Source organism: Pelophylax lessonae (assembly GCF_965119305.1).
Source record: "Pelophylax lessonae genome assembly, chromosome: 9".
Classification (NCBI taxonomy): domain Eukaryota; kingdom Metazoa; phylum Chordata; class Amphibia; order Anura; family Ranidae; genus Pelophylax; species Pelophylax lessonae.
Genome location: NC_138776.1, coordinates 115,636,254 through 115,660,373, shown reverse-complemented (window position 1 = coordinate 115,660,373; position 24,120 = coordinate 115,636,254). Strand labels below are relative to the sequence as shown.

The 24,120-nt window shown below is 43.7% G+C and overlaps 1 protein-coding gene across 1 annotated transcript; it reads right to left on the bottom strand.

Annotated features, from left to right (window-relative positions):
• Positions 1-487: 487 nt before the first annotated feature.
• LOC309562538 (uncharacterized protein C8orf76-like) lies at positions 488-22,360 on the bottom strand. Its single transcript, XM_082266786.1, has 6 exons — positions 22,165-22,360; positions 17,692-17,787; positions 15,454-15,597; positions 12,320-12,708; positions 5,866-5,998; positions 488-744 (listed from the first exon to the last, which is right to left on the bottom strand). The coding sequence occupies exons 1-6, from the start codon at positions 22,264-22,266 to the stop codon at positions 586-588; spliced, it is 1,023 nt and encodes a 340-aa protein (XP_082122912.1). The 5' UTR covers positions 22,267-22,360; the 3' UTR covers positions 488-585.
• Positions 22,361-24,120: the final 1,760 nt, after the last annotated feature.

Genomic DNA, 24,120 nt, shown 5'->3' with positions numbered 1-24,120 from the left:
CACTGACCAGAAACTACCAATACCTTTTTTTTGTTTTTAATCAATGTCCTCAAGACCATGGGGTTGATTTACTAAAACTGGATAGCGCAAAATCTGGTTGGTACACGATAGCCAATCAGCTTCTAATTTCAGCTTGTTCAATCAAGCTTTAACGAAAGAAAATTGGAAGCTGTTTGTTTTCTATGCACAGCTGCACCAGATTTTGTACTCTTTAGTTTCAGTAAATCAACCCCAATGTCATTAATCATGAAGGTGTCAATTTAATATATTAAATAGAAAGGGTCAACAAATCTGAGCTCTAGATCTCCCAAAAAATATGGGCCATGATAGCACTATGCATTGGAATTTTTCATTTATTTTTGTTTGCTTTAAACAGGACTAGCCAAATCCTGTAACTGTTACCTTTGATTAACTCAGAAAGCTAAAAACTCAGTTGCATTGACCACACACAGTGCACTACATTCAAGTAAAAATGCCGTACGCAGGATTGACAAGAGCTGGATACTAAAACTGATCTCAGAGAGCTGATTCCCAGCGTTACAGAGTCCTGTTTATGGAGTATGAGGAGAGCAAATACAACCATTTTTAACCATGGACCAAAAGTAGCGTCTGAATTTTTTTAAACCACTTCTCTTTGAACTCTGCATCAGTTGGCATTGTGAACGTGTTCAGTGCCTGAGTACTTTTTGTATCAATCTGTCCATCTTCTTGTATTCTTTCCGCTAAAAGATCTTCACTCATAACCTAAAAATAATAAAAGAGTACATATCAGAACGCAATTAAAGTTGAAATTTGCTCAACTTTTATTTTGCCTCCCCTGCCCCCCTCCCCTTGCGCCATCAACATGCTAAAGACATTTCACAGAACAAAAACATCACAGCAATGTTGCCTCAGTGTTCCTCAGGTCCTCAAGACTTCTCAGCGGGTGCAAGCAGTTGTCTGGCTTTTGGGAAACAGTTGTACAGATATCAAAATGCCTTGATAGGTGGATGCAAGTCTGTAGGAGTGGATGTTCCTAGACAGACTGTATTCACAACAAACCACCCTAGGCAACACCTGCATGTTATGTTGTAGATTCATGCCTGAAAGAACTGAAATCTAATGAATAAAAGGGGCAGGCCAGAACCGTAAGGCTACAGAGGAAAGGGTTAGAGGATGCTGGATGTCCTCCAGCCAGGTAAATAAGGTGAGCTGTATTTGATTTGCTACAGCTTATAATGAGCACTATGAGAAGCTCACAGAATGCAGTGAAATCAGACTAAGCATAGCCAGTACAGGAGAGGAGCCGGTATCACTGCACAAGACTAAAAGGCTGTAAAGCTTTTTTTTTTTTTTAATATAGTGTAAAAAAAAAAAAAAGAAGATGATTCTTCTTATGGGTTAGCTGAGCAAAATCCCAGACCACCCTTTCATTGCTAACAGGAACCAAATAGAAAACACTTTGAAAAGAGGAAAAATTTCATCCTGGATATCTATACTGATATGGACTGGGTAACGTGTTAGGAACGAAAAGATGCCACATCGTTTAATGGAAATGAAAAATATCAACCTACAGGAGGGCTGAATTCAAAGACACCCTAAAAATCAAAGTGAAAAAATGACGCAGCAGACTCGTCCATTTTTCTTAAATTTCATTGAAGCAACTCAAAATGGTACTCAGTAGTTTGTATGGCCCCCACTTGCTTGTATGCATGCCTGATGTCAGGGCATGCTCCTTTAGAGACGACGGATAGTGTCCTGGGGTATTTCTTCCCAGACCTGGACCATGGCATCACTGAGCTCCTGAACAGACCGAGGTGCAACCTGGTGGTGTCAGAGAGACCAAAACATAATGTGCCAGAGGTGTTCTATTAGATTTAGGTCAGGCGAGCGTCTGGGCCATTCAATGGTATAAATTCCTTCATCCTCCAGGAACTGGCTGCATACTCTTGCCACATGATGCACGTGCACCAGGAGAAACCCAGGACCCACTGCACCAGCATAGGGTCTGACAATGGGTCCAAAGAGTTCATCCAAATACCTAATGGCAGTCAGGCTGCCATTGGCTAGCCTGTAGAGGTCTGTGCATCCCTCCATGGGTATGCCTCCCCAGACCATCACTGACCTACCACAAAACCGGCCATGCTGAACAATGTTACAGGCAGCATAATGTTCTCCACGGCTTCTCCAGACCCTTTCAAGTCTGTTAAATGTGCTAAGGGTGAACCTGGTCTCATCTCTGAAAAGCACAGGGCACCAGTGGACCTGCCAATTCTGGTATTCAATGGCAAATGCCAATCGAGCTCCACGGTGCCGGGCACTGAGTACAGGGCCCACTAGAGGACGTGGGGTCCTCAGGCCACCCTTAAAGTCTGTTTCTGATTGTTTGGTCAGAGACATTCCCACCAGAGGCCTGCTGGAGGTCATTTTGTTGGGCTCTGGCAGTGCTCATCCTGTTCCTCCTTGCACAAAGGAGCAGATACCACTCCTGCTGATGGGTTAAGGACCTTCTACTGCCCTGTCCAGCTCTCCTAGAGTAACTACCTGACTCCTGGAATCTCTTCCATGTTCTTGAGACTGTACTGGGAGACACAGCAAACCTTCTGGCAATGGCACATATTGATGTACCATTATGGAGGAGTTGGACTGCCTGTGCAACCTCTATGGGGTCCAGGTATCGTCTCATGCTACCAGTAGTTACACTGACCCTAGCCAATTGAGTAGGGAAAAAATCGTCAGTGGTCTTCACCTGTAAAACCATTCCTGTTTTGGGAGTCATCTCCTTGCCCATCTAGTGCACCTGTTGTTAATTTCATTAACATCAAAGCAGCTGAAACCGATTAACAACCCCTTCTGCTACTTAACTGAGCAGATCAATATCCCAGGAGTTTAAATGACTTTATGCAATACTCTGATTAAAAAGTGTTCTTTAATTTTTTTGAGCAGTATATAATTTTTTCCCCCCCCGATGAACTAGTATGCTCAATATGTGCATTGTACAAAGAGAATCAATACACAATAACCTTCCACTGGTATTACACTCTAGATAGGTTCTGGAGCTGCAAAAAAAACCTTGGAACAACTCAACTTGTCTATTGGTATTGCCCACCTTATAAAACCTTACTGGTAGCGGTCCATACGCTTATCCACCAGCTCTGACTGCTGCATCCCATTCACACCTAAAACATATGCAATAGGTTTATCTCCTCCTAAATTTTCGAATACATCTAAACAACTGCTGATGTATATCCTCGTGGAGGCTCTCAAATGGAAGAAAGTTGAACAGTTTCCTCTTTGATGGAGTGTCATACTAGATTTTAGGATGTCAAAAGTATGCAATACCTTAAAGCAACCATTAACTCTGTTGACAAACATAATAAGGTCTGTGAACTGTGGCATACTATGAAAAAACCCTCCTTAAACACTCTTAGGCAAGCCATAGAAGAATCAAATATCTTTCCTTCCACCACAAGTGAAATGAAAGAAAAATCGCTCAATTCCCCCATCGACACAGTCAGTGCCGCAGCGCTATTGTACTCTGCCAGCGGGGGGGGGGGGGGGGGGGGGTCAGGGGGGCACCCTGGCTGGCAGAGTATAATGATTACAGCTGGCAGTAATTACATGTAGAATAATCCAACAGGCTGGTTTTACCCAAATCGATCAATCAATCAACTTGAGTACAGTCAGCCTGCCAATACGTGGATTGAAATTCGATCCATGTATGGCCGACTTTAGAATTTACCATTGGCCTATTTTTAGGTCTAGATGGCGGCTGAGGGAGGCTCAGGTCCCAGATAGCAGTTAGGGAACCTGGTTAATCGCATCTCTTACATTTCCTTCCCCCTACTCTCTTTTTTGTGATACCCAAATCCTATTCTTCCCCCCTATCTCTCCTATATCTGATGTTTTACTTCTTCAGGCTACTATTGCTAAAGAATATAAGTTTATAATCTATATGCACACTGCATTCTTCTCCTCCAATATGATGACTACTGTAGACCACTTTACTATACTGATATCTTTTTGAGTTCGCAGTGGTGCAAAAACCTAGAACGAAAAAAACGTAAGCGGACAAAAATGTGCATGTGAACACACACTAAAAAGTACAGTTAAGGGTGTGCTTTTAGTCCACCTCCCAAAGGGGTGGGACCTCTACCTTGAACCCCCCACCCCCCCCCCCCCAGGGCGCAAGGCTTCTGACACGGACAAAGGGTTTACAATGGTCTGTCCAGCCAGAAGGCCTGGCAAACCACGTTCTTCTAGGTGAGCCAAAGCCGACCATTGAATACTTGGTCGAGGGGCTCTCCCGAAGAGAGACCCCCCCCCCCCCAAGGGCAGGGGAGGAAGGAACCTGAGGGCCACACATCCTCCCCCTAGACGTCAGGGCAAGCCCGAGGTCTCACACCATTCATCCGTGAGAAAAACACACACAAAAGTGAAAGTAGTGACAAACAGTGGGAGAAAAATAAATAGAAAATAAAAGAGTGGCTGTGCAGATTGTGCACTGGCTAGGCCCCGAGACCTGATGGACAAAAATTACCCCCGGACTTAGTCAAAAGGCGCAGTGCAAAAGGTAGACGTTTAGTGACTGTGACCATGTGCCTTTTCACACAGTGGGGTTCCCACACCCAAGTGTTACTAAGAGCACCACTAGGGCAACCAGTCCCAGGGGGCACAGACACTGCGGACCTTCTGCCTTCCCAGCCAATGGCCAGACATGGTAGAACGTTCAAATCAGAAGGTAATGGGCTCTTACAGCTTTCCTGGGGGAATTACTCTTGTGCCTCAACTGCTTGTGGGCGCCCCAATTTATGTTCCAGCCGGTACTAACCATCCACGCCCCCATCACTCCAGCAGGTTTCAATAGCCCCCGCCCCAACCTTGGTGAGGTCAGGATGATAGCATAGCGCCCCCACTGGATCACTGATAAGAACAGATACTACACTTGATCTTAGCCTAAAGGTCCGAGAAGCGATACTATACTGATATACCTTTATCAAAGCTCACACTTTCTTATGCTTTTCACCGTGATGCACTTCACTCTTGATTGCTCCGCTTTACCAACTTCATTTTTCATTTATAGATTGTTCCATGGAGCTTAAATTGCCTTTTTTTTTTTTTTTTTTAAGATGCATTGTATGATACTTGGCTTTTATTTTTGGCAATAACTGCGAATTTCCTTTTCTCTACTTTGAAAAATTGATCAAATAAAAAGACAGTTTAAAATAAATTGCAGCTATTTAATCATTACACAACTAGCACAGTGAACACTGGGAGGGGTCCTGGCTTTCCTATTACAGTTCAATTATGGAAATTAGTAAAATGATTCAATAGGTCCTTTCTGGCTTGTTTTTTTTATATAAGCTACTTTAGGTAATGTTTGCACTCAGTTGATACCTTGGGAGGGAAGTATATTTTCGAAAAATAGGGGAGGCGGCTAACCATTTGCAATAGAAACTAAGGTCTTTGAAATGGATATACATTTTTTTACCATCAAATTATTCTCAAGTATGTTGTAATAAAGTTTTTTTTTTTTTTTTTTTTTAACAATCTGTTGCATAATCTATTGCTGTTTTTTTTTTTCCATTTCTATATACTGTGTTGCAATTGCTGTCCCACCCAGCACATTTTTATACTTTGTATATTTTTTTGATTAGTCTGGAGACTGTGCAGACCTAATTTTCTGCTGGCTGGTGGAGATGGATTTTGGGGCTTTGTGTAGCCTACACATGTGCTCCACATCACACCTCAACACACTAAAATGTGTACATTGTGGTACAGTGCCATGAGGTGTGAACAGCACCTTGGGGAAATGTGTACAGTATTATGTAATCACCTACACAGGCAATCTACGAGGGGGTAGGTAAACAGTACAATTTCACTCACATTTGTTATTAAACTTTTAGATTCTTCTGCTAAACCCATCTGATTTAACTGCTCCTCTATATAATCTTGAGTCTTTAGATTATGGTCCAACGCAAAGGAAGCATGCTGGGGCTGAATAAAATGCAGGAGAATTCTGAAAGAAACAAACAAAAAAAAAAGTCTATCATACAAAATTCAGAACTGTGAGTGAATAATGGCACTTTTCCACTGCAAGTACCGGCTCGGCTCTACTCGGCCATGCTTGGCCCGGTTTGCTTTTCCACTGCTGGTACCGCATGGTATAGTGTCGGAACGGTTCGGTACGGTATAGGTTTGCTTTTCCACTAAAGTAGTACTAAAGTTAAGTGGGTGGGATAACAACGGGGTGGGTGGGATTCTCTGACCAATCAGTGGCTAGTAGTGACTGCATGCAAAGGATTGTGGGATATGGTACCAGTTTGGTACCTGTTGGAACCACAATCGAGTAGATACTGTTTTTTCAGAGCCGTACCGTACCGTACCGTTCGGTTCCATGCAGTGGAAAAGCAAACCTGTACCGTACCGTACAGAACCGTTCCGACCATATAACATACGGTACCAGCAGTGGAAAAGCACAAAAGCGTGCCGAACCGGTACGGTTCCATGCAGTGGAAAAGCGCCATTATAATGTCAATACAGCTGTAACCTTAAGGCTCCGTTCACATCTTTGCATCCCGGATAACGGGCCGAATCGTAGCGATTCTGCCTGTGATCCCGAACTACAGCAGGGATGCCCGTGCAATTCCTGTCACTTCCAATGGCACCCCAAACGGTGCTCGATTTTGCCGCAATTGTCGCCCGACGAATTGCGGTAAAATCTCGCAAACAGAATCACGGAGTGCCTGTCACCCAAAAGAAGTACACTTCTTCTGGGTGACAGGCGTCCCGCTATTCTGTTTGGGAGATTTTACTGCGATTTGTCTGCAAAATTGCCCCACGTTTGAGGTGCCATTAGAAGTGACGGGGATCGCACGGGTGTCCCACAATTTGCCGTGATTGATCCGGGACACCAAGATGTAAACAGAGCCTAAAGGAAATATATGGCAACAGCATACACTCACACTTTATAACACTAGAATTGTAATAATACAAACAATAGTTATTTTTGACATTCCAGTGAAAGCTTATTTTCATGTTGCGATTTCTACCTGTCTGTCGAGCATCTCTTTCTAAAACTTCCTGGATTGCCTACATATTTTGCAGCATCTTCTCTGCGGTTTACTTTCAATTTCTAAGTACTATGTATCCCATGGTACATTGCTGCCTGCAGGCTGTGATTCCTGTACTGACTCCGCCTCCTGAAACTCCTCCTCTCAGCACCCAGAAGGCCGGCTCTGTGAGGTCTGTGACCCAGCAGTGACTTTTAACAGGGCATAGTGAAAACATATCACAGAATTCAAGGAAGAAAATGTGTGTGGATCTTCGCATAGTACGCTTACAAATCTCAAGATTGTTCAGTGTAATAGTAAGCTAGAAATAATTGTACAGTGCAGAAATGACTTTCTGATTTTACATTGTGGCCACAGATAACCTGTTATCTTATAAATACAACAAGATGTCAGAATGAATAACCTGTAGCATTTATAATGACCTCTCTTTTCAATATTGTCCGACAAATGAAAGGATCATTATATCCAAAATAATCTTTTCTTTATGTAAAAGAGGTTTTGACAGCAAGCACTGGTTAAAGAAGCGCTCCAGTCATTTTTGTGTTTATTAAAAGTCAGCAGCTACAAAAACTGTAGCTGCTGACTTATAATAGGTGGTAAAGGAGAAATACCCACGTGCTATCAATATATATAATAGTGATGGGATAATTAATTGCTGCATACACCAGAGAGCTAATTCCTATGCCCAATTGAAAGTAGTATATAAAAAGGGGTGCTGCGCTATTCTTAAATAATGTGAATATATTAGGTAAAGGCAAAAGTAATTAAGAAATAGTGTGATAAGAATTCATCATCTGAATACAAAACGTCCTTATTAAGTGTGATCCATCAGTGGTGAGTGAGCATAAAAAAAAAAAAAAAAAAAAAAAAAAAAAAGGATGAAAAAAAAGGAAATATCAAAAATAATAGTAGTTTAAAAAATAAATTTATTGCAAATAAAAGCACTCACATTTAAAAAACAGGCGATCCTGTGTGTAGCAGAACCAGCGGCCGACTGGAGACACGCGTCGGGCAATCAGCTGAATAGGTACCGGAAGTGCTGCCAGAGGAAAAGCCAGACGCTCGTTCTGCTACACACAGGATCGCCTGTTTTTGAAATGTGAGTGCTTTTATTCGCAATAAATTTATTTTTTAAACTACTACACTATTGGAGCCTTCCTCTCTCCTAGCTCATCCTCCTTGAGCCACTCTCCAGGATCACCCACCCACCACAGGATTTAGAAGGCTTCCGTTACCCACTGACGACACCGATTACTAGGAGCCCTGGGAGCACCGATTGGACATCCAAGGGATACAAGATAAGAACCACCCCACCCCAAACGTTAAAATACTAACCCGGTGGTATCTAGTCCCGACCCGTCTGGCACTCATGTTCCCTAACACCTCCCCACTATGTTTCAGGGGGTGTGAACATCAGGGCTCTTTCCTTCATACATGGTGGTCATGTCCCAAAATTCGTTCCTTCTGGAACAAATTTTTCCATTTACTCCAACTGGTCACCAGCCTCCAGATTCCGCAGACCCCTCAAGTGGCCTTCCTGCACGATTTTCCTCACAGATACCCCAAATTTCTGTCCACCCTACTGTTCTTCATGCTCCTAGGCGCTAAGTTCACTCTGGCCAGAGCCTGGAAAAAATCCTCAGTCTCCCTCAATTCTGCCAAACAGAAGATTTCCTGGATAATGTCCCAGGAAAAGATTGTAGCCTTTTTACAGGACCGAGTGGACAAATTCGAAGCTACCTGGGATCCCTGGGTGCGCTACCTACAAGTTGAGCTGTAATCCTCCCGGGCCTGCAGTTTGGGATGAATCCCTCGGTGACTCTCTGCTTCCCTCTCCCCTACTATCTTCTTTCTACTGATCCTTCTCTCCCCTTCTTCTGCCTTCTTGTTTTACCTCAACATCCTTTTGCAAGTTAAAGCGCCGCTGTTCCTCCATGTGGAGCCGGCACCCCACTAGTATATATTTTGGTATGGGTACAGGGCCCTTTTCTCCTGCAGGGGCCCGGTCATATTTGGACGGGCAACCTGGTCCCCAAATGTGTCGCAACCCACATGGGTGCTTGGGGTCAGGGTCTCGCCAGGTTCTTTGGCTCCCGGGAGGACATAGTGGTGCACCACCCTTCTTGAGGTAATCTTGGTATTGTGACTCATTGCTGAGCCGCACAAATGTCTCATGCTCTTCAATGCCATGTACGTTCTATTACTTGATTCTTGAAGTTGTTTCACCTAGCTTGTGTTATGATAACGTTCAATTACCATTTCTTTTGTTGTCAATAATGACCGTTTGTATTTTCATTTTTATCTCCAATAAAATATTTGAAAATAAAGAACCACCCCACCCGATCCACGGATAAGACAAGTCCACGGGATACTCATGCTGTTACCTTACAGCAATAAAGGTCGGTAAGAATGTAGCACAGAAAGACATTACAGACCATCAATTATTTATTCATCACATGTTGACTACATTTCCTGTGCTTTCAATATTTGCCTGTTTTGGCCAGCCCCTGGCCATGGACTTTTTTATTTGTATTAGATTCTTTATTTACTGTTGGTTACTCATTTGAAAAATATTCTTGTATCCTTATATGCTAATTTATGTTGGTGCACCTGCATATTACACAATTACTCTAGTTTCTTCACATTATTTTTGATATTTCCACTTTTGTCTTTTTTTATCTTATGCTCACTCACCACTGATGGATCACACTTAATAAGGATATTTTGTATTCAGATGATGACTTATTATTATTATCACACTATTTCTTAATCACTTTTGCCTTTACCTATTCATTTCACAGTATTCATTTTTTAAGAATAGGGCAGCACCTCTTTTCTTCATAGCCGGGTGTCCATTGCGCATGAGCGAGTCACACTGCACTTCCTGAATGTGATGCGTCCCAGAAGGCTGCAGGGAGGGAGGAGGAGAACTTCCACTCAGACGGCCTAGCGATCCGAGTGGAAGCGAGTACCTATCAAAACTAAGTACCCCCCCCCCCCCAAAATGACATGCCAAATGTGGCAGGGGAGGAGTACTTAAAGCAGAACTTCCCCTTTTGGGTGGCGCTCTGCTATCATGTAAAATAGTTTTAAAATATAATTAGATAGGAAGACATTTAAACAGTGTTCAGAAACTTCACTAAGAAATACATTGTAACAACATTATTGTTACACTGCGATTACTCCGTTTCATTCATGTGCAAATTAATGAGTCTAAACTCTAAAAAGGTTCAGTTTTTATTTTATTTTTAAATAACAATCATGTCATAATTGCTCTGTGCAATGGTTTTGCACAGAGCAGCCCTGATCTTTTTTCCCTGGATCCTCTCCTCGCCCCTACCATAGCAAGCTGCTGGAGAGTGTAAAATCTGGCTCATTCTGCACAGAAACCAATCAGTTTCCAGGTTTTATTGCCAAAGCCTAACTGAACAAGTTGGGGTTGGAAGCCGATTGGCTACCATGCACAGCTGCACCAGATTCAGAGTGCTCCAGTTTTAGTAAAGCCCCGTACACACGTAGCGATTGTCGGCTGTAAATATTCGGCCGCCGAACGATCGGCCGATTGTCGGCTTGTTAGTATGATGCTTCCGACAACCGACTCCGACTTTTCGGCCGAACAGAATCGGGTATGCAGGCATTAAAATTTTTGTTGGCCAACACCAGAACGGCTGTTTGTCGGCCGAATTCTGTACTGACTGGCGAACAAACAGCCGATTAGCAAGACTGGGCGTGCTCATAGAAGAAAAAACACATGGAAAGTTAACCATCACATGACATCACTTCTGCAGTCGGCTGTTGTTGGCCGAGAAAATTCATGTGCAGTCTTTTGCAGTTTTCAGCCGACAGGACAGCACCGGACAAAAGACGGCTGATCGTTCGGCCGACATTCGGTACGTGTGTACGGGGCTTAAATCTACCCCTGTGTCCATAAGACACACACAACATGACACAGCCCATCCCCCTGATCCCTCCTCAATGGCTCCTGCTACTGGTGACTGGCCTTTTTTCACACTGGAAGAACGCCAGTCACCCTTAAGACCCATAGAGAACAAATGTTCCACGTGGCTGGTTTTCACTACAGTGCAGTGAGGTGCGATGAGGATATGCTGCAATTTATCACACCTCACTGGATGGCACTGCATGTCACTGCACAGCAAGTGCAACGCACCGCACTGTTGCGTGGTGACATGAAGTGTCACTTTGTACACATCAAATACATTTCCTAAAGTAAAGCCTTGCCTCTAGCAAGATGGCCACCTCCATACAGCGACACAGTGCAGAACGAGGCATGGTAAATAAAAATTGGGGGAAAGATCAGGTGTAGTTATACCAATAATGCTGGCTAATCCCTTTCTCCCTGCCTATTGTTTTCTTTTTTTTTTTAGCACAGCTTCCAGATTTCAGTTCCTCTTTAAGGACTAAGAACTTTCATTAAAATAAAATGTACACCCACAGTATAGCCACCACTCAAGCATTTGTTAAAGTGATATTAAAAGGAAAAAATGTTTTCTTTTACAACTAACAAACATGTCATATTCACCTGCTTTGTGCAGCAGTTTTGCACAAAGCAGCCCCGATCCTCCTCTTCTCGGGTCCCCCATCGGCACGCCCGGCCCCTCCCTCCTGTCGAGCAAGCAGTTTGCAGTGGGTGCCCCCAAGCAGTTGCGCTCCTAAGCCACTGCTCTGAGTATCTATTAAGACACACAGCTCAGCCCCATCCCCTTTCTCTCCCTAATGGCTGTGATTGACAGCAACGGGAGCCAATGGCTCCTGCTGCTGTCTCAGCCAATGAGGAGGGAGATTCCCCAGCAGCCGATGCTCTCGTGCACATCGAGAGGAAGCTAAAGTAAGTATTGGGGGGAGGGGGCACAGAAGGTTTTTTACCTTCATGCACGAAGGTAAAAAAACATTCAGCCTTTAGAACCACTTAAAGAAACATCAGACTAGCATATAGGTCGCTCCCGTTCACACCTGAGTGCTGTGCCATTTTTTTGTGCGTTTTTGCAGCAGCACCATTCATTTAAATGGGCCTCCCTTCGCTCCAAAAATGCAGTAAGGAAGCTCATGTACCAAATTTTGGCAAAACAATTGCAGCAAAAATCGCATCATGTTTAGGGTTTCATTAAGAGCTAATGGCACTGCAAGCGCGTCACACGTTTTGTTGCGATTTTGAAATCGCATGCAGAATCTCGCAATTCTGCCCGCGATTCCAATATGCTCAGCTGTGAACAGAGCCTCAAACTGTAACATCAGTATTTTCTACATACCTTGCTCTGATGAAGGATGCACATGACCAGATCAACAACTGTGTGCTATTCTTGCAGCATTCTAATACTGAAGGACTTTTGTTTTTACTACAATGTCTCTGTATCGTGTCCACACTGTCCACAGTTCTAATAGAATTATCGACACACAAATGTTCTCTCACTGAAGGCTCACTGAAATTAACTGATGCATTTCTGCAGTGGGAGGAAGCAAATGACAGATTTCTGTATGATTCAGCCAGCGATATCCAGAAATGAGGATTGAATGAGTGCAAGGTGACCAACTGTTGCAAACAAGAAACCACATCCTCCAAATTCTTCAGATGGTTGTGAATGATGACCTGGAGATTCAATGCACCTGTCAAGTGATCCGTGTTGTTAACACCTTTCATCTAAAATTAAAAATAAAAGACTATTCAGAAATATAAAACATTTACATATTTTCTTTTAGATTGTAAGCTCTAACAAGCAAGGCCATCTGATTGCTTTTGTATTGAATTGTATTGCAACTGTGCTGTCTACCTTATTTTGTAAAGTGCTGCGCTATGCTGCTGGTGCTATATAAATCCTTTATTTAATAATATTTTCATACAGCATAACCCTATTGGAATTATAGGGGAAGCAAGATGTCTGATCATAGACTATAGTTCTTCCTGTGATATTCCAGAGTATTCACATGCCTTCTGAGATATACCATTCTGAAAGTATGTGCTGCTCTTGGTTCTTCTCCATTTATTTTACACAGCATCATCCACATTAAATGCCCAAACCATTGGCATCTCATGTTTTACTCAGAGGTATTCTCAGACTACGTTTCAACCAGTTTAGTGCTGCCCATCTACCACAAACTAGAAAATGTAGGGTATACAAAACAGCCTTTTCTCTTTCTCTTAGTATGTTCAACCTGTGGGATCGTAAACATACAAAGACAAAAGCTTCAGAAAGTAAATGGCTGTCAATTGTTAGCCAAGCATACTATTCATGTTTTTGTATTTAAGATTATCTGTCTCATGCTTGGAGCTGAAGGAAATACTCAGTACTTCCTGGTATGGAGGCCATATTGCCCCACAGCCAAAATATAATTCTTATAAAGCTACACTAGGTGAAAAAGTATCCATTGCTAAGTAGGTATCACATAATCCTAGTATTATTTTAAATATATAGACCAGATACAGGTCCAAATATATATAGATAAAGGATGTTAAAGCCCCTAAAACAGGCAGATTGCCATGTTTAACCAATACTTCTTCGGTGGACATCATATGACGTCCTGGAGTTTAAGTGGTTAAATCTGAATGATGCCTGCAGTTGCAGGCATCCTTCATATATCTTCTTTTTCTGCCAGCAATCCCGTCATGTAAAGCCTGTTCAGCCGCTTGATTGTTTTTTCAGGTGGAGGGAGGGGACGTCCCTCTCAACGCTCTCCCGTGCTTCAACCGGCTCTCCTGTGCGGCCGTTTACCATAGAGCTGACCAAAGACCAGATAGTCCCCAGTCATCTCTATGACCTCCGGAGGCGGGGCGCAACGTTATGCCTCGGCAGATGTAAGCACTGCCGTTTCCTCTGCAGGGAAGACGAGATTTTTTCTTTTTTTTTTCAGGCTTTCCAACCTAGAGGAGAGATCTGGAGACCTATAGAACCCAGATCTCGCTGTAAAGAGGACCTATCATGCCCTATTCCTATTACAAGAGAGGTTTACATTCTTTGTAATAGGAATAAAAGTGATAAAAACATTTTTTTAAAGAGAAAGTGTCAAAATAAAAAAATGAAAGTAAAATAAACAATAAATAATAATTTGAAAGCGTCCCCGTACACAGAAGCAAACACATACGTACGTCGCGCTTGCATATGTAAAAGGCCTCCTCTGTAACTCTAAACAGGTAACCTGTAAAAAATGTTTAATGGTCCCCTATAGAGATTAAGTACCAGAGTTTGGCACCATGCTTGGTATTTATTTGCTCAGCGTAACATCATCATTCACATTATTAAAAATCGGGCTACCTTTAAGGGTTTTGGGTTTTTTTAATTAATGAAACCATTTTGTTTAAAAACGCGTTTGAAAAATTGCTGCGCAAATACCGTGTGGCATAAAAAGTTGCAATGACCATCATTTTATTCCCTAGGATCGCTGGTAAAAAACATATACAATGTTTGGTAGGAGAGGAGTGCCAGAAAAAGCCCATTATGGAAGTGGTTTAAAATGCCCATGCATATAATTTCATTTAACAACAAAATCAACTTTTGTCAAAGGAGCGACTGGCAAAACTGTTGAGTGAACAGCATCTGTATCCAATCAGATGCAGTCACTATTCAGGTATTTTGACAGCCACGGTTGCCTGCGGTCACAATACAATAATCCAGCACTGCAGATTTGTCCATCCTGCTGTTTAGCAAGGATGGGGAATCAGGGGAATCTTAACGAGTATGGCCAACTTTAGCAAATTGCTACGTTTCTAGTTCACGATGCAAAATTAAAAATTTTGCAATGGATACTGATTTTTCCTCTCTTTTAGAGTTTATACAATTCTCATCATAACTCTTAAAGCGGAGTTCCAGCCATTTACTCACCTGTCCAACGGTCCAGCGATGCGGCCGCCGGAAGCCTCGATCCTCTCCCTCGGCGCCGGCATCACTGCTGTGGGCACCCGGCTGTTACAGTTTGCGGCTTCACAGCCGGGTACCCACTGCGCATGCGCGAGTCGCGCTGCGCGCCGTGATTGGCCGGCAATCTTCTGGGACCTCTGACGTGTCCCAGAAGATTGCAGGGAGGGAGGGGGAGAGGAGAACTTCCGCTCAGGGCGCCGCGGCGCTCCGAGCGGAAGTGGGAGCGGGTACCTGTCAAAACTAGGTACCCGCTCCCCCCCCCAAAAAATGACATGCCAAATGTGGCATGTCGGGGGGTCAGGACTCCCTAAAGCGGAAGTTCCACTTTTGGGTGGAACTCCGCTTTAAATGTTCATGCTTACTAAAGCCAAGTGAAAATGCTATGAAATTATACATTTTATATACAAAGATGACAAGATTTGCATGATCTATAAGGATTTCATACTAAAGAATGCCTATCGAGCATTTGATCGAAAACCCCAATTATTTAAACATATAGATTTACATAATAAATATATTACTAAATATTTTACCAGGGCTTGTGTAATCTCTAGGGCTTCTGGAAATTTCCCCAGGTGGATTAAGCAGCGTGCCTGGCTTTCCTGCACATCCCTTCTCATTGCATTATTGGCAGCTGGTAGAAGGTCATAGCAGCTGCTGTACTCATCAAATGCTTTCTGAAACAGAAGTTTATATTACAGAACTTTAAGAACAATACAAGAAAATTATACTGTGTAAAAAAGTAAGCAACAGGATACCCCCTATGCTTAGGGATTTGTCTACTTACAGCATAAAAAAAAAAAGGGGGGGAAAATAAAAATGTTTGAAAAGAAGCATAAAATTAAAAATACACAATGTAACAAAAAATATATACCCTGTGTGACAAACTCGCTCAGGACAGGAGGGGACTGCAGGCTAGCCTCTTGCCTACTGACTATCGGCCCGTGGAACCCAGCTTACCTGAGAGGGGTTGAGAAATCCCTCTCTCAACTCCCTAGGCCCCTCTTATGTGTAAGTCACCCAGGGTGACCAAGGAAATGATAGACAGCTACTCAATGGACACTGACAATATGGTTTGGATTACTTCAAATGTGACAGTAATATTTATCAACCATATATCTCAAGAAATAAATGGAGACTATTCCTGGCCTGTTTCATTCTGAACACAAAGCTGGTCACATTGGCCTCTGTTCCATGTTCTTCAATGTAAGAAACGGACAGTCAGTGTTTCTGTTAATCATGTCTGTCCCATTGTTATTTAACACGTTAATAATAACAACATTGTCTGGTCTGCATTCCCAATCACCTATTGTTTCTGTCCAGATGGCTAGGTAATTAGTTCAGGTTATTTATGTTTTTGTATACAATTTCATCTGCATATGATAATGTAATCAGGCACCTGACCTGGTGGGGGTAATCTGATCAGGAGCGGTATGTCCTCCTGTGTGTTATGTTATATATTGTGTGTGAGTTTTTTCAGTAAATGTTCCAGATATATATATACAAGCTAAGTGTTAGCTAGCTTTGTGTGTAGGGCGGCTGTAATATCTGATATCTATGTTCAAGACAGAAGGAAGCGGTATACTGACGGAAGCCCACAAGCACAGTGTGGGTCGCGGTTCCCACAGTGTGGGTCTTTTACTTACCAATGTTTATATATCTTCTATAAAAAGAAAAAAAATAATATTGGGACTACTTCAAAGAAAAAAAAATGAATACATTCTCTGCTGCTTAAATAAATGTCCCCCTTTACTTGGCAATACCTTTGTCAATCACATTATTTTTACAGCTTTCATAATGGTTGGGATTTAAAACAGGAATGCCATTCCAAGTAAAAATGAATATGTAAAAGAATTAAAAGTAGCTGCTGTAGAAGTAATACATGATTACAGAAGTGAAATATTCCTATAAAATATAAACATTTAATTCAGATACAGTAAAACCTTGGCTTGAAAGTAACTTGGTTTGAGAGCATTTTGTAAGACAAACCACATTTTTTTTTAAAAAGGTTGACTTGATAAACAAGCGATGTCTTAAATCACAAATAGCGTAAAGTCGCAACTGAGGATAAAAGAGAGGAGAGGCGCCTCTAAGTGTAGCAATATGGTTACAATTAATGAAGGTACAACATTTAGCAACTCACATGGCTGATGATTAAAACATGCATGTGGAAAAATGCAGACATCCGGGGTACAGTTGTTCACATAGACCATCCTCCTCACCGCCAACGTCATCCCTTCCACACTGCGCTCCAGATCGCTCTACTGCAAGGTAGTCTTCCCGGTCATTACTGCAGAATGACAGAGGTGAGAGCCAATGGTGAAGAGGATGGTCTATGTGGACAACTTTACCCTGGATGCCTGCATACTTAGATGTGCCTCTTGTATTCATCAACCATGTGAGATGCTAAATGTTTTACCTTCATTAAATGTAACTATATTGCTACACTTAGAGGCGCCTCTCTTCTATTTTATACTCTGTAGCTCCTGCTGGATTTTGCTTCTAATCCCATTGTGGAGGCGCCATTTGTGGATGGACATTTTATGGTTACACAGCCTATCACATTGCTAAATTCTTTTTTTATAGACTATAAACTGAAGGACCTATGAATAAATGGCTGTGGAACAAATCATCTGAGTTTCCATTGTTTCATTTGGGGAAATTCATTTAGATACGAGAGTGCTTTGGATTACATGAATGTTTCCGGAACGAATTATGCTTGCAATCCAAGGTTTTACTGTATTTATTTTGATTGAGTTTTGGGAACCAACCAGAAAGTTTTTCTGTCTGTATGACCAGTCTGCCCGGAATTTCAGCACTGTTTGCTCATCAGTGGGGTCATCACCTTTCACGTCTTCACGGAACCACTGTAAAAATTAAATAAACTGTTTTATCGTTTCTTCCCACCATGCTGCAGTGTCAACACATAGAAGCACTCATAGCACCCAACTGTCTAGGATTGGAGACATGCAAACCACTCTGGGAAAATCAACAGATTTGCTTCACCCACTTTCCACCTAATACCCAGCAGCATATACAGATCTTTTATTTGCTCTAGTGCTCCTCTGTTCAGTGTCAGGAGCTCAAGGAGTTACTCTGAGCATGCAACTTATCAGACAGTGCTGGACCAATCAGCACTATCGCACAGAAAGTCCTTAGCCCGAATCCAGCAACTCATAGCTTATACAAGATTTTCCTTTTTATCCCATCGGTCAAACGTGTGCTGCTAGGTGAAGTCTGCATTAAAGTGCATCTGTTTACTTGCATGGACAAAGCACAGGTTTAATTTAAAGTTAAAGTAAACGTCTTCCCTTGCAGTGGGTCTGCCCTCATACTGCAAGGGTTAAGTGCTCATTTAGTCAAACGGTAAGAACAGTTTTACTTACCTGATCCTCCACTCAGTGACAGTAAATTGTCCCTCAGTGTCCTCACCTCTGCCCTGGTGTCAGTCTTGATATCAGAGGACTGCCAGAGCATAGGGGAGAAGAGGCTGCAGAGACTGGTCCAGTAGTGCAAAGGAGCCTGTGGGAGTGGAGAATCCCGTAATTAAAACTGCATTACCTTGTCCCCCTTGACATAAACAAGCAGTTAAAATGGAACTACAGGCAAAACTCCCCCCCCCCCCCCATTTTGGATAGAGTAAGGGAGGGTTATAACCCCTATATGGTTTATTTTTGCCCTCTTTATCCCAATAGGGAGATTTACCTTCGCTTCCTGTCCCATACCCAAAACAGGAAGTAAAAAGGAATTTCCTGCAAACTAAGGCAATATCTTGGGGAGCCCTAGGTTACCAGAATTAGTGTCCCCATTGGAGGATTTACCTGCTCTTCTTTTTCTGAGGACAACCCAACATTTGGCATTTTCTTTTACTTTCACTTTTAAAGGATAAGTTCAGCTTTGTTAAAAAAAATAATAATAAATGCATTTTTTTGCTGGTAAAAAAATGTGCATTGATTATTTTTTTTATCAGGAGCCTGCAAAGCATTATACCCATGATCAACAGATGGCAGGAGCAATGCAGCACTCCTGCAGACTGACTGTGAAAGCGGTGTGCTCGTACTGCGTATGAGCGGGCAGTTATACACTGACAGGAAGAAACAATGAACTACCACAGCGCTCAACACCACCCTGGTAGTTCATTGAGAAATACATGCCGACAGCTGCAAAGACTGTCAGTAATTATAGTTCATTCACAGAACTCTGTAAGTGGATGACGTGGCAGGGAGGGCAGAGGTCCACACAGCTGTGGTTCTTTTGTTTTTTTTAAACTGTGTCAGCAAGTTCGGGGAGAATGTCCCCAACTCGCTGCCATTACAGGCGCCAGGTTGGTAAAAGGCAGCAGCAGTGAGAACATGTTACACATTCCACCCCAAACACGGCTGGGACATGCAATGTGTTCCCAAAGGTGAACGAATCCTAGGAGATTAAGGTGGGATATGATCAACATGTATAAATACATAAGGGGTCCATATAGTGATGTAGGTGTTAAGTTATTCACTTTAAGGTCAACACAGAGGACAAGGGGGCACTCTTTATGTCTAGAGGAAAACAGATTTTGTCTCCAAATACGGAAAGATTTCTTCACCGTAAGAGCTGTGAAAATGTGGAATAGACTCCCTTCAGAGGTGGTTCTGTCTAGCTCACCAGATTGCTTAAAAAAAAGCCTGGATTCTTTCCTGGGTGTACTTAATATAAATATGTACTAATATTTATAGGTAAAGTTAATCCAGGGAATATCTGATTGCCTCTCGAGGGATCAGGAAGGAATTTTTTTCCCTGCTGTAGCAAATTGGATCATGCTTTACTGGGGGTTTTTCACCTTCCTCTGGATCAACAGCGGGTATAGGATTGTGTATATGGGATTGTATGGTTGTGTTTTCTTTTTTGTTTTTTTGTTAGATGAGCTGGATGGACTATTTTCAACCTAACTATGCAACTATGACTGGCAGCGCCCACATTTCCTATAGTGACAGTCCCCAGCCACATTTCTCATAGTGACAGTCCCCAGCCACATTTCTCATAGTGACAGTCCCCAGCCACATTTCTCATAGTGACAGCCCCCAGCCACAATTCTCATAGTGACAGCCCCCAGCCACATTTCTCATAGTGACAGTCCCCAGCCACATTTCTCATAGTGACAGTCCCCAGCCACATTTCTCATAGTGACAGTCCCCAGCCACATTTCTCATAGTGACAGTCCCCAGCCACATTTCTCATAGTGACAGTCCCCAGCCACATTTCTCATAGTGACAGTCCCCAGCCACATTTCTCATAGTGACAGCCCCCAGCCACATTTCTCATAGTGACAGCCCCCAGCCACATTTCTCATAGTGACAGCCCCCAGCCACAATTCTCATAGTGACAGTCCCCAGCCACATTTCTCATAGTGACAGCCCCCAGCCACAATTCTCATAGTGACAGTCCCCAGCCACATTTCTCATAGTGACAGTCCCCAGCCACATTTCTCATAGTGACAGTCCCCAGCCACATTTCCTATAGTGACAGTCCCCAGCCACAATTCTCATAGTGACAGTCCCCAGCCACATTTCTCATAGTGACAGCCCCCAGCCACATTTCTCATAGTGACAGCCCCCAGCCACAATTCTCATAGTGACAGTCCCCAGCCACATTTCTCATAGTGACAGCCCCCAGCCACAATTCTCATAGTGACAGTCCCCAGCCACATTTCCTATAGTGACAGTCCCCAGCCACATTTCTCATAGTGACAGTCCCCAATCACATTTCTCATAGTGACAGTCCCCAATCACATTTTTCATAGTGACAGTCCCCAGCCACATTTCTCATAGTGACAGTCCCCAGCCACATTTCTCATAGTGACAGCCCCCAGCCACAATTCTCATAGTGACAGTCCCCAGCCACATTTCTCATAGTGACAGTCCCCAGCCACATTTCTCATAGTGACAGTCCCCAGCCACATTTCTCATAGTGACAGTCCCCAGCCACATTTCTCATAGTGACAGTCCCCAGCCACATTTCTCATAGTGACAGTCCCCAGCCACATTTCTCATAGTGACAGCCCCCAGCCACATTTCTCATAGTGACAGCCCCCAGCCACAATTCTCATAGTGACAGTCCCCAGCCACATTTCCTATAGTGACAGTCCCCAGCCACATTTCTCATAGTGACAGTCCACAGCCACATTTCTCATAGTGACAGTCCCCAGCCACATTTCTCATAGTGACAGTCCCCAGCCACATTTCTCATAGTGACAGTCCCCAGCCACATTTCTCATAGTGACAGTCCCCAGCCACATTTCTCATAGTGACAGCCCCCAGCCACAATTCTCATAGTGACAGTCCCCAGCCACATTTCTCATAGTGACAGTCCCCAATCACATTTCTCATAGTGACAGTCCCCAATCACATTTTTCATAGTGACAGTCCCCAATCACATTTCCCCCCAGTGAAAGGCCCCGCCCATATTTCCTATAGTGACAGTCCCCACCCACATTTCTCATAGTGACAGTCCCCAATCACATTTCCCCCCAGTGAAAGGCCCTGCCCACATTTCCACTAGTGACAGGACCCGCCCACATTTCCACTAGGGACAGGACACACCCACATTTCCACCAGTGACGGGGCCCTGCCCACATTTCCACCAGTGACGGGGCCCTGCCCACATTTCCACCAGTGACGGGGCCCTGCCCACATTTCCACCAGTGACGGGGCCCTGCCCACATTTCCACCAGTGACGGGGCCCTGCCCACATTTCCACAAGTGACAAGACCCGCCCACATTTCCGCAAGTGACAGGACACGCCCACATTTCCGCAAGTGACAGGACACGCCCACATTTCCACCAGTGACGGGCCCTGCCCACATTTCCACAAGTGACAGAACCCGCCCACATTTCCTAGAGTCAGGCCCCGCTCACATTTCCCATAGTGATAGGCCCCACCCATATTTCCCATAGTAGTAAGCCCCACCCACATTTCCTATAGTGTGTCTAGTCAGAAATCAAACCTACACATTATATAATGCATGTTAATAAGTAGAGAACAGAAATATGATTTTTGGTGATTGTGTGAAGGTGGAGGAGTGGGGGATGATAACTGATAATGGGTATACTGAGTGTAGATGGTGTTTCTGCAGGAAGATGACCTCAACCATCCGCAGTGAGGTCCCCACATCACACAGTGCTCAGGAGAAGAATGGGAAGTATGAAGACACATACAGGTGTGTGTGGGGAGAAGAGAGGAATGGCAGATGTACTGAGAAGTCTGACCTGAGGCTCACATTGCTTGGCTGTATAGGACACATCTCTCCCCGCACTCCGGTCCCTGCTCTCCAAGAACACCGAGTCCTCGAAGCAGAAGGCAAACTCCATGTTCCATACGGACTATATTAAAGTGAGCACCGCACTGTCCAACATTCCACAAATTCCGCCCAGAAACCAATCCCCGCACAGCAGTTCCCACACACAAATCATACGCACGCTTTCCAGCTTATCCTGCGCATGCGTCAGGGCTGGAGCACAGTTGACAGGTCCGAGCTGCGCCTGCGCTGTTATGGAACATTCTACTGAGCTGAAGGCATGCGCTGCTGCAATGTCTGTGCTGAGCGCTGAGCTGGTGGTCAGATGTAGAAAGTTGTGGAGGTAATGAAAGCCGGGTATGTCATTGTCTGTGTGTGGGTGAATGGTATGTAGGGGGCTCGGCTTGTGTGCTAGCCTTGGGTTTACTTGTGAAGAGACATGTTCATGTAGGACTGAGTCTGCCTCTGACAACCCCAATAGAGCTGATGGCAGATCTAACCCTACCAGATCCCCCCCTGTCTGTCCTGGGATTGCACAGGATCAGCCTTTGTCAGCAGTATTCAAATATTTACTGATCATTCCCTGTACTTCTCAATACTCCTTCATGATGGGGATAAAACAAAGTAGATATAATGGCAAAACTTTTTCTTCAAGTTTTGTGTAGAGTGGAGAGGGATTAGATCCCCTGCCAGTTTTTATTGCTGTCTGTGCCCACGATCAGGAGATTCTCTCTCTATTTGTCTTGTTTTCTGTTATTGAACGTGAAAGAAAATCCCAAATGTTGGGTTGTCCCCAGAACAGGAATAGAGGGGAAATCTTCTAATGGGGACACTAGTTCTGGTGACAACCAGGGATTCCATCACTTTGGAGGGATTTCCTCTTTCACTGTTGTGGCTTTTTCACAAGTGAAGGGAAATTTCTCCATTCAGAAAAGAGGTCCTGACCTTCCTTTACCCTATTGCCTGTAGTCCTACTTTAACTCCTGAACCCATTCTACAACCATGGCTTGTGTTAGTAAAGATCCGTACATATCATTGCAGCTACTTTATGTATCCAAGTGAAAGAAATTGGGACTTCACTTGGAAGTAAAATTTTAATATATACCTTCTCCGGATTTTTGTTTTAGTTATCAAAAGAAAATAGTCTTAGGGCTCTTTCACACGGACGTTCCGATCAGATTCGCCTGTCAGTTTTTTAGGCGGATCTGATTGGATGCCCCATTCAGCCCTATGGAGCAGCGGATGTCAGCGGTGACATGTCCTCTGCCATCCGCATCCGATCCTGTCCGTGAAATCCGGATGGATGGAAACGCTATTTTCCATCTGTCCTGGGGATCGGATCTGATTGGATGAGAGCGAACAGGCGGTCCGCTCTCATCCGATTCCCCATAGAGAGCAGCGGGGGCTGTGACACCTCCCTCTACGCACTGCAAGCGGAGACGGAGCTGTCATCCGCCGGCTCAGCGGCCTACGGAGGCGGACCGTGTGAAAGAGCCCTTAACCACCTCAATACCGGGCACTTAAACCCCCTTCCTTCCCAGACCAATTTTCAGCTTTTAGCGCTGTTGCAATTTGAATGACAATTGCACTGTCATGCAACGCTGTACCTAAACCAAATTTGTGTCATTTTTTCCCCACAAATAGAGCTTTCTTTTGGTGGTAGTTGATCACCGTCAGGTTTTTTCTTTTTTGGTGCACAAATAAAAAGACTGAAAAGTTTGAAAAAAAAAAAAAAAAAAAATTTGTTTAGGTTATAAAATTTTGTAAATAGATATGTTTTTTCCTGCACTGATGAGCACTGATGATGCCGCACTGACAGGCACTGATGAGGAGACACTGATGAGGAGACACTGATGGGGTGGCACTGATGGGGTGGCACTGATGGGGTGGCACTGATATGCAGCACTGATGGGCACTGATAGGTAGC